The sequence below is a fragment of the Elgaria multicarinata genome, chromosome 9, assembly GCF_023053635.1.
Source record: "Elgaria multicarinata webbii isolate HBS135686 ecotype San Diego chromosome 9, rElgMul1.1.pri, whole genome shotgun sequence".
Classification (NCBI taxonomy): Eukaryota; Metazoa; Chordata; class Lepidosauria; order Squamata; family Anguidae; genus Elgaria; species Elgaria multicarinata.
In genome coordinates this window covers 38,834,266-38,845,575 of record NC_086179.1, presented here as the reverse complement: position 1 = coordinate 38,845,575, position 11,310 = coordinate 38,834,266, and the positions used below count along the sequence as shown (strand labels likewise).

The 11,310-nt window shown below is 39.0% G+C and overlaps 1 protein-coding gene across 2 annotated transcripts in view; it reads left to right on the top strand.

Moving 5' to 3' along the window:
- The window catches only part of UBN2 (ubinuclein 2), a 48,664-nt gene that overhangs the window by 1,877 nt on the left and 35,477 nt on the right, over positions 1 to 11,310 (top strand). For both annotated transcript variants that reach the window (XM_063133646.1, XM_063133645.1), the window contains exons 2-5: positions 5,941 to 6,033; positions 7,057 to 7,158; positions 9,288 to 9,425; positions 10,529 to 10,641. In XM_063133646.1, coding sequence (XP_062989716.1) covers positions 5,941 to 6,033; positions 7,057 to 7,158; positions 9,288 to 9,425; positions 10,529 to 10,641 — 446 coding nt within the window. The remainder of the gene's footprint in view (positions 1 to 5,940; positions 6,034 to 7,056; positions 7,159 to 9,287; positions 9,426 to 10,528; positions 10,642 to 11,310) is intronic.

The window sequence follows — 11,310 nt, the reverse complement described above, 5'->3', positions numbered from 1 at the left end:
TGCCTAGTCCATAGTGAGGAATAGCATCATTATCTTGTAAATAGAGAAGAATTACATTCAGTCAGTAATTATATTACTAATTTATCTATGTGAAGGTATTGTGATCCTAATTTCTGTTTTGGGGACAAATACAAATTTGGGTTATTTAAATAGCTAATCCTTCTCTGGAGATTTTAACTGATGCTTTTGATTATTCTCTGTGCACATTAGTGAATATTGAGTTATAGCAGTGGTGCTGCAGCTTAATCCACAACTGTCCAGGTCTTGCGCAGCTCTTCTGTGATAAGGGCCAGAGCTGCACCCAATCTTTAGTCTCTTTACATCAGGGCTGGCCAACTTGTGGCCTTCCAAATGTTGTTGGACTATAACTCCCGTTATCCACCACTCTATGCTCCCAGAATTGATAGGAATTACAGTCCAGCAACATCTGGAGAGCCACAGGTTGTCCTCCCTTTCTTTGCATTGTTGAGAATTTAAGAGCTACTTAAGACATTACTTACCATAGGAGAATTTATGTGTGAACAATGTAACATATAAATCAGGATCTTATTGATGACAACTACAGCTATATCCTTCAAGGGCAAGGAAATTGACACTAGGGAGAGCTGAGCTGTAGCAACTCCTAAACACTACACTGAAGATGTGTTCACGCAGTCTGCTGCAGCTATTACCTAGATTGTAGTGAATTGCTAGAAAGTATTGGCCACTTTTCCCTTTTGTGTGTATTTTAATAATATGTTCCTCTTTACATGGATATCACCCATGGGTGATCTAAGGAGTGATTTCTCCTCTATTTGACCTCTGTTTCTCCCCGTTCCTTGCTACTGTAGTTCACCCTTTTCTGAAGGTTAGTGTGCTTGGATAATATTTAGTGTGTTTGTGTGTATAAAATGTGAATTCTACTCACAAAGCAGCATTAAAGCAAAGCAGCCTATTACATAGTTTCCCATGGATGCTTTGCCCAGAAGTTGTGTTTTAGTAAACGTGAGGGTTTTTTTAAAGGTACATTGCAAAATGGTGCTGAAAGTGGCCATACTTTCATGGAGGCAAATACAGGCATGCTCATGGCTAGCTATAGAGAGAGACCACATGTTGTGAGATCATAGGCCATATGTGAACAGCAAGTCTCTGTTCATAATGGGTCAATATTGAATAAGTGTGAACTGTCAGTAAAACAAAAGAACTAGGTGACTTCAAAAGGGATGACGTAAACAGAGCCTTGTATTTCTAAGTGTAATTAATTCTGTGCAGCTGGATTCCACCCATCCTCTGTTCCTGTTCCACAAGACTAGGAAGGTGAGGCAGGAGATCACTTGTGAATCAGTATATAATGTCCTACATAGCACTTGATTTCAACAATGCTGGTATTGCTGCTATAGCAGAAGGCTGTGGCTCAGGCTGCTTCTATTTAAAATATTTCCATTTATCTTATGCCCATGGAATCAGTTCATGTGAGAGTTGGCTGTCTGTAGCTTTTTCTTTAATGTACCATCCTGTACCAAAATAGTATGTTAACAGCTTGGTTAAGTATTTATTTTTATTTATTTATTTATTACATTTTTATACCGCCCAATAGCAGAAGTATAAAATGGTGCAGCTATTAGGTGGTTATGAATGTGAATGTAAAAGCAGGAATAAGAATATTCATTACAGCTGAATACTGTTCTTCTTGTAGGAACACAGATAAAATTAGGTTTTTCCATTTTGTCCTAACATCAACTCTGAACTGGTTCGGGAATGAGATAGGGTGAACCTCAGGCAATGCCCTTCCCATTCTTTCCTCCACCTCCTCTGTTCCTCTATCATGGTTCCCAGGAGGAGACTGGAAGTTTTCACTTCTGTTTTTGATTAACCATAGCTTGCCATTTCATATGAACTATGGTTAATCCTAACTTTGATTTGTTTAAAATATCCCAAGTTCAAACTATAAGGTTATAAACTGCCTTGTTTCAACAAATTATCATTAAGATTAATTTCTGTTTAGGTTTCAGACATAATGCTAAACTGTGATACATAAAAAAAACAGAAGCAAAAGCTTTGATCTTCTTGCATCCATGCTGGAAGAGAAGATGGGAGGGAGAGTGTGTTGAGGCCAAAGCATGCTGAGGCTTGTTCTTGTCATGATAAACCATGGTTTATTGTGACATCCAATTTGGGCCATTATCTACTAAATTAGGCTGAGAGAGATTGACTGTCCCAAAATCAACTAGTGAGTATACAGATTTGAACTCTGGACTCGATGCTCCTCTCTACTACACCACACTAGTGTTCTATGAGTGTGTGCATACACACACACACACACACACACACACAGTGTTCAGTACAGTCTTGCAAATAAAAAATCAGGATTGAAATCCTGTCCTTGCTCCATTCATCCAAGTTTCTTTTCTACCTTCCATATACCTTCTGCGTCAGGGGCCAGAGAAGAGAGTAACAAGACAGACTCTCTGCTTTTGCCTAGTTTTATGAACATAGTGCAAATAGCAGGATGCTTCTCTTCTGCTCCATTTGTACCACAAAGCCTAGGATCATCCCTTGCCTCTGCTCATATATATGCATGCAACTGCTCCTCAGTTTGGTTGTTGTCCTCGGCCCATGACGAAGATACTGGTGGTTTCATGCTCAGCTGGTTTCTCTAAGGCAGCGGTTCTCAACCTGTGGGTCGGGACCCCTTTGGGGGTCAAACGACCCTTTCACAGGGGTCGCCTAAGACCATTGGAAAACACATATTTCCGATGGTCTTAGGAAACTGTATTGACTGAACTATGTCATGTATCATCTTTTGTATTATTAAAGCTATTGTTATGTATTATTTTCATTAGCAAACCATCCCATGACAATGGATCGTGTAGAGAAGAACAAAAATAATTTTATGGTTGGGGGTCACCACAACATGAGGAACTGTATTAAAGGGTCGCGGCATTAGGAAGGTTGAGAACCACTGCTCTAAGGCATCTAGAACCTGGCATGTGAAACATTTCTTTCATCTTCAAAACATCATTTGAAATTCAGCATTAGAGAGCAATTTAGTGTTTAAATAACTTTTGCCTCCTAGACTTACGAGTTTCCCTGCAGCGGCTCTCTTAGAAATATGGTGTGTGTGCACGCTCGCGCATCTTTCAAGCAGCAGTGCAACTGAATACAACTTAAAAGAGGACTCCTAAGAGCCAGTTGATCAGTACAGGGGATAAAGGGGCCTTTCTTTGATTTGTTTTGAGAGCAAACATGTACTTTCTATTGGTACTTGGAATAATATAGTCTGAAAGGTTTTCGCAAGTTATAACATGACTTCTCTACAAATGTTGTAGACTGTGATAAAGTAAAGTAACGTTGATGTTTTGTGAAGAACCTAATTGCGTATGTCTTAGAAGATCACATGACATAATGTGAAATTGGTTACCGTTTGGGATGGGAAAAGTTCTTTCATCAAGGTAACTAAAGTAGCAATCCTATACCCAACTTACATATGAATAAAACCCCACTGAACCAAATGGAGTTATTTTGAAGGAGGCATGTACAGAATTGTGCTGTAAAAAGTTAGCTTTAATTGAGTACATTACAATAAATCTCGGTTTTGCAGTACAAGTTCTATCTCCTTTCTAGAACTTGATTTATAATTAGCACTTTAAAAAACATGTCATCTTTAGAATTTATGGTCTCTATAATCCAACAGTATGAAGGCTCAGAAATTCCCACTGCTTTTTGGTAAAGAATGTGAGCCTGCACACAGCTTTCACAGCAGTGTTATGGAGAGTGAGCATGGACTTGCATTCTTTCTGTCTCTCTTCTGCCATTAGATAGATAGATGCAGTGTTTAGAAATGCCACGTAGGAAGCCAGCACGCATATTTTAAGTCCTCTTTGGATAACTCTGTGGGGCTGTTTCCATGTAATGACAACCCATTTGTTTAAAAACTGGTGGGTTGATGTGTACAAGTGGTTATGCTGCCTGCAACACACCCACCTCTTCAGCTTTTTCAGCACAGCTCACTATCAGCTCTTTGTGCAGCATAATGTTTGAACTCAGACCACTGGTTTGTTTGTGGCTAAACAACCCAGCGGTTAATCCAACAGCAAACTATGGGTTAATCTTCACCCTTAGGTTGACTTGCTTTCCCCATCTTCCTCTCACATGGCCAGGAGAAGGATTTCAATATGAACCAGAGATCAGGGTTTAAAACAAACTCTGGTTAGCTAAACAAGCCAGCTTCATCATAACCCATGGTTTAAAGTTGGCTTGTTTAAAACTGGCCAGAGTTTGTTTTAAATCATTTCTGTTTCGTACGTATCAACAAGCCAGAGTTCTTTGAAAGTGAAAATAAATGCTAGTGAAGTCCTGGCTGAGTTAGGAATGAGCCTTTTGTCCATGCATGAAGCCACTTTGCTTCTCCTTTTGCAGCACAAGCAATCAAATGAGGACATATTTAATTATCCTTTTCTGTTTAACCCGATCTGGGAAACTGTTGTTACCATTTCAGAACAAGCAGGATATTAAACCAAATTTAAACCATGATTTAATATCATGGCTTGCTCCATTCAGACAAAATTAAAAACTAGTGGGATCACTGATGACATGGGATGTAACTATGTATTGTTTTGAATGGTATCATTCTGCTTGTGCAAACTTAGTGCTTGCAGAAACTCCCATTTTCATCGTGCATGTGTCAAATACAGCAGTTTAATTCTGGCTGCACGGGGCATTGTGCATGGCATGATCATCATCATTACTGTTATTACATTTATATCCCACCTTTTTTCTTGCGCAAGGAACCCAAGATGGCTCACTTAGTCCTCCTCCCCATATTATCCTCCTTCCCATATTATCCTCACAACAACCCTGTGAGGTAGGTTAGGCTGAGAGCACAACACTATGCATGTGCTAGTTATTCTGCTAGTGATTGTGCTACTGTTAGGGGAACAACGGTATCTTGCAATTTTTCCAACTGCGTAACATTGAAACGGTTCACATGTAACAGCAGCAAATTGTGGGTTAATTAACCTATGATTAGTTCTTAGGTTAACTGTGGGTTGTTTAAGCAAGATTAACCCATAGTGAATGCACATCATGAAACAATCCTCAATTAGAGGTTGATTATACGCAGTGGCATGCACTGTGATAAATATGGGTTAATCTGCAATTTGCCACTGTTACATGCGAACGGGGCTATTGAATGTAATTTCATTGACTATGTCACTGACTACAGATACATTGCCACTGTGGCATGGAGTTTAATGATGCAGAACTGTTTTCTCTGCACCAATGTAATATATAAATCGTGTCTCAGTAGGAAATCACCAACTATAATTTTGAGTGGTTTTGTCCATGTCATGCTATGGATAGATATTAAAAGTAGATAAGCTGGCTTAGTTTGCTGAATGTGAATTCTAACTGTTACAGTTAAAATGAATGTTCATGTCAAGCAGAGTACTAAAATTGATTGACTTATACTGTAAATGAGTTTTATAAATAAATGCTTTAGTACAAAAAGAATAGTTTAAAGTTGACAGAAGAAGCTTAATCAAATGGAAAACTTGCTATTTATCAGTTATCTTAGATTGTTTATCATATTGTCTTATTACTGATATTTCATTAACTTGATCACTTCTTATCAGAGGGTACTTATTATATCATAAGCACACTAGGCTTCTTTGACATATGTTCTGTTTCTGAATACTGCATGCTGAGCTGGAGACACCAACCTATGCTGATGCCTTGATCCTGCTATAAAGAAAGTCTTAATAATTTCACTGGGATTTACTTTAAGATGTTTAGTCCTGGTGTGTTGGGTGTTAAACTTGTTACAAAGATTTAATTTGCTTCCTCATCAAAATTGTGTTTATAAAATCATCAAAACAATGTAGTAATGCTGTGACTATTTCTTCATTTTTATTGAGCATTTTTGAATATTCAAATGACTGAATTCTGTATTTTTCACTTAAGAAAAAGTCTGCTCCCGCTGAAGACCCATTTAATGATGAAGAGCGTGAGAGGCATGAAGTGGAAATGTTGGCTAAGAAATTTGAAACAAAATATGTGAGTAAATAGGGCTGCTAGAATTACTGTTATTGCAAATTATTGCAAGCATGGATTTTAATATTTTATAGGCGTTGCCACTAATCCATTTGATAAATTCAGAGGAATTCAGCTATCTTAATTTCTCTTTGAATTCAGCTCACGGTGGCACAATGGCCACTTTTACATAAAACGATAAGCCAGAATTCCAGAGAATCCTAAACAAACCAGCCATCGTCACTTGACTTCAAGCCCCTGCTCATAAACAATAAGCCAGAATTCTCTGTAGTTCTGAAATACCATTTTGTTAAATGTTCTATACAAAGTAGAACAGAAGACAAGAACAAGACTTAGGCTCATATGCTCCTGGTTGCATGTGTGAACCTGTCCTGCATCTGTGATACATCCTGAGCGCTATATGCAAAGTGAGGGAAACTTGGAACTACACTGTTCTTTTCCATAATGGCTTGGTGGAGCAGCCCTTTATCCAGTCACAAAGCCGGATGGGATATCTCATGTTAATTCCAAATGCACACATGTTCCTTCAGTCTCTATGAATGCAGGTTCTGCAATTCTGGAATGAATTCATGCAGTGCTTTGGGCCCCCTAACAAACTTTGTGGCATATTATTGTAAGAATTGTGGAAGCTGCAAAACCATGTCTATAGTGTGCAATCAAATTGTCCTACATAGATAGCTAAGTTCTCTTGTTGGGAAGGTAATATTTTTAAAAAAAATTCATAAGCGAAATCCTCTCTAGGGGAAGATTATAAAATTGCTGTTGTTCAGTTATTAAGCTTTGAATTGCTCACCTGTAATGCTAAAAGCACCTAGTGTAAATTTTCAAATCTATGTTTTTGAATGAAGATTGTGGACTTAGTTGCCAACTGTTTTGAACTATCTAACTGGCTTTATTGTGTCAATTTTGAAGGGGTGTCAAAAACTTTTCTTTGATCTGTTGCCCTACAGTGCATATATTTAATTCACATTTTTATGGTTACCATCAGTAACTCAGTAGTTTCAAGTTAGAAATATTATGTTTCAGGGTGGCAAGACCCACAAGCATCGGAAGGACCGTGTCCAGGATCTGATAGACATTGGCTATGGCTATGATGAAACTGATCCTTTCATTGATAATTCAGAAGCTGTGAGTAAACCTTATTTGTTGTGCTTGCATTTTGCTTTCCTTCAAGAGTTTATTTATTTATTTATTTAGAATATTTATATACCGCTCCCCATTGAAAAATTTCGGAGCGGTGTACAAGGTAAAAATGAAAATAAAAACAGAATAAAACAGTTAAAACAAAATTTAAAAAGAAGCAAAAAACAACAACACAGAAATCCAAGGCTGCATGTTAAAGAAAGGCTTCTTGGAATAAAGATGTTTTCAGGAGGCGCCGAAAGGAGTACAAGGTTGGAGCCTGCCTGACCTCCAGAGGCAGGGAACTCCACAGGAGGGGCGCCACCATGCTGAAGGCTCTTCCCCTGGTGGATTCCAATCGGAGGATGGATCTATGTGGAACCACCAGGAGCAGGCCCTCGGATGACCTCAGTGACCGGGCAGGTTGGTAAGGGAGAAGGCGCTCTCTCAGGTATCCTGGTCCCAAGTTGTTTAGGGCTTTGTACATAAGTACAAGAACCTTAAACCTGGCCCGGTAGTGAATAGGCAGCCAGTGCAGTTCCCTCAGCAGAGGAGTTACATGCTGGAAAGGGGCAGCTCCAGACAACAGCTGAGCTGCAGCATTCTGCACTAGCTCCAGCTTCCGGAGCAGCTTCAAGGGCAGCCCCACATAGAGCGCGTTGCAGTAATCCAATCTTGAGGTTACCAATGCCTGTACCACCGTGGTCAAGCTATCCCTGTCCAGGAGAGGCCGTAGTTGGCGAACCAACCGAAGATGGTAAAAGTTCAAAACCATGTACATAGCTTTCCCATGTGGTCTCCTTTCCAAGTGTTAGCTGTTTGCAGGCCTCCTTTGCTTTTGAGGTGAAATATATCAAATGTTCTCTGACTATTATTTTAAACCATCCATCTTGAGGAATTGGGTAATACTTCATCTGTCAGCCCTCACATTAGTTAAAGCTGGGTGATCAGGCCCTGCATTAGCCCTCTCTACAAGAGGTTAGGACACCTATGGTCAGGAGCAAGGCCTTTATGCCATGATTCCTGGGATTCTGAACAATCTGTCTGTAAGAGTTGCAAAATATTTTTATTTCAGTTTGTTGTGGCTATGCTTTATTTATATTAATTGCTGTGATTTTTCTGCATTTTACTATTATAAAAATTAATTGAAATCACATTTATCTGTGAGCTAATTTGAGTTTTGGAAAAGTAGCACAACACATTCTAGAATAAAGTAAATGCATTCCTTCTGGATATGAGAGATACACTAAAAGGACAAATTGCTTATAGTGTAACCTTGTGCCTGTTTACTCAAGAGCAAGTCCCATTGTGATCAATGGTGTTTACTCCCAACTAAGAGTGAGGATTGCACTCTTAGTGTGATTTTCTAAAATGTGAGATTTACAATCTTAGTAAATGTCAACATTTACCTGTAAAGGATAGAAATGACAGATAGTTGAAAGATCTTTATGATTGACGATACTGCCAGAAACAATTGTGTCCCTTGGTTTGTTGAGATGTTTACCACAGTGCCCCTAGTAAATGTTGACATTTAGGAATAAATTATGGAAATTAGCATAGAATTTGGCCAAAGTAATTCGATGGGTGTTTGAGACTTTGTTTTCCATCTGGTTTTCTGAAATGTTCATAACTGATAAATACTAATTTTCAGAAGTTTCTGACTCTTACTTTTAAAGCAGTTTATACCCTGCATTCCTCCTCTGTTAAACAAGTGGCTTGAAACGGCTTACAAAATCTAAAAACCATTAAAACCATAACCAATAAATACAACATATTTATAACAAACTGAAAGCACCCTAATAGCTTTACATTATGTTATGGTTCTACTTTGCTGCCACCAGTGTACTGCACAGTTTGAGACTATTGTATTTTTTTGGTGTGTGTGTGTGTGTGTGTGTTCGGATATAGTCAACACTACAGTATCTTGGTGTTAACTTCATCCAAATATTCTTCTCTTAGTTTTATTTGTGCATTGTACATCCATAGCAGCATTTCCCCCCACAGTAACCTGATGGTATTAGCATATTTGGTTGTCTTAATACCCTGTTTGCTGCATTGCAGCATAGCAAATGCATTATTTCATGTTTAAAAAATGATAGTCATCTCTTAACCTGCATTTTGCATTTCCTTTCCAGTATGATGAATTGGTTCCTGCATCCTTGACTACAAAATATGGAGGCTTCTACATTAACACTGGAACTCTACAGTTCCGCCAAGCATCTGACTCTGAAGAGGAAGACTTTACAGGAGGCAAAAAGCATAGACCATCTAAAGTGAGTAATTATAATATCCCCAGAACTAATTTGTTTGGAGATCTGTCAAGCTTTCTGTCAAGGCTATAAAGCATCTCACAGATCATCCACACTGTAATCTTTATATTAAAATAAACATGCTCTTTAATAATATTATATATATTATTTGAACTGGCTGTCTCCACATGCCCATGCTGTTCTGAATGTGGCGCAGGGATAGTAAGAAGGTGCTCAGTCTGTGAAGCTCTCTCTACAGCAGAACCTCAGGCTCCCAGGTCAAATCGGGCTCACTTGGGATCCCAGTCTGGCCCTCAGGAGTTTCCCAGATGGCCCCACTCCCTTCTCCCTGACTACTGATAGTGGTTTCCCACCTTTTGCACAGTTTTCTCCCCATTTGAAAAAGTTGAAATGCCTCTCCTAAGACTGAGTTACTGGCAATGAGAGCTTTAAGCTACAATATACTGGTATTTTTGCCCCACCCCTTTTTCCTTTGACCCCTGGAAACTTCTCCAAGATTGAATTTGGCCCGTAGGCTGAAAGGAGTTCCACAGAGTTCAATCACTATCTAGCTCAATGCCAGCTACTCTTACTGGCAAGGGTCTTTCCCGTTTGATTCTTGAAGTCCTTGGGCCAGAGATTGAACCTGGGATCTTACATGCAAGCAGAGCTGTTGTTCCTCTCCTATTGATCTTAACTGTTTTGTGTTTAAAAGGAGAAAAGGCTGTTGGTCTCTGAGGTATGTAAGACCTAACATGTTAAGGGCTTTATAGGTCAAATTCAGCACCTTGAATTGTACCTGATAATAATAGCATGTCAATGCAGGTGCTGCAGCACTGGCATAATACAATCTCTGCAAGCTTCCCATATGTAACAAAACTTGACAACTGAGAGCTTGCAAAAGGAGAAACGATGGTGGAATGACAACCAAGGGATAGCTGACATCTCCATGCATTGGTTTTAAGCTTTCAGAAGCATTTAGCTTTTGGAAACAAAATGCCATGTTTGATGGACCTTGACCTGATTCCACAAGGCAACTCTTACTTTTTTAGTTTTATAATGGTTATTGAGTGTGTGTGTGTGTGTGTGTCTCTCTCCCCACCCCCACCCTGCCCACACACTTTCAGGTAGCTAAACTGAAAGATGGTGAGGATCGTGGCATGAAGAAACGCAAACGGAAAGAGGAAGAGGCAGAAAAGGAGAAAAAGCCTCGGAAAATGAAAGTTTCTAAACAGCTGGGGTAATTTTTTTAAATGCTTATTTCTATTTTGGTGAATGAGTTTATTTTATTATTATTATTGCATTTATATCCCGCCTTTTCCCCTGCAAGGAACCCAAGGCGGCATATATAATCATCCTCCTCTCCACTTTATCCTCACAACAACAACCCACCTGTGAGGTGGGTTGGGCTGAGAGTCTGTGACTGGCCCAAAGACACCCAGTGGGTTTCCATGGCTGAGTGGGGACTAGAACCTGGATCTCCTGACTCCCATTCTGACACTCTAGTCACTACACCACACTGGCTGAGTTGAGAACAAATGCCAAATTATTCCTGTTAGAGTTACTGTTGTGAGTTGTTAAATTTATTTTTAAAAAGCTGTGGCATGATCACAAATAAAACAACAAAGGGGTTTTGTATTTTTTTCCTTTGACATCTTACATAACCCTCAGTAAAATGGCTAGAGCTTCTAGAAGAATGCTGTTCCAAAGTTTATACAAATATGATACTTCTAAGTATCATATAAGGATATTGGGCGGTATAAAAATGTAATAAATAAATAAATAAATAAGTATGTTAATTGATCATATGACACCAAAGAAATATGTGCGTAATAACTACTTTGCAATGTTCCATTCCCACGAGACCTTGGATATTTTGTCACAACAAATATCCCTAACAAACTGATAG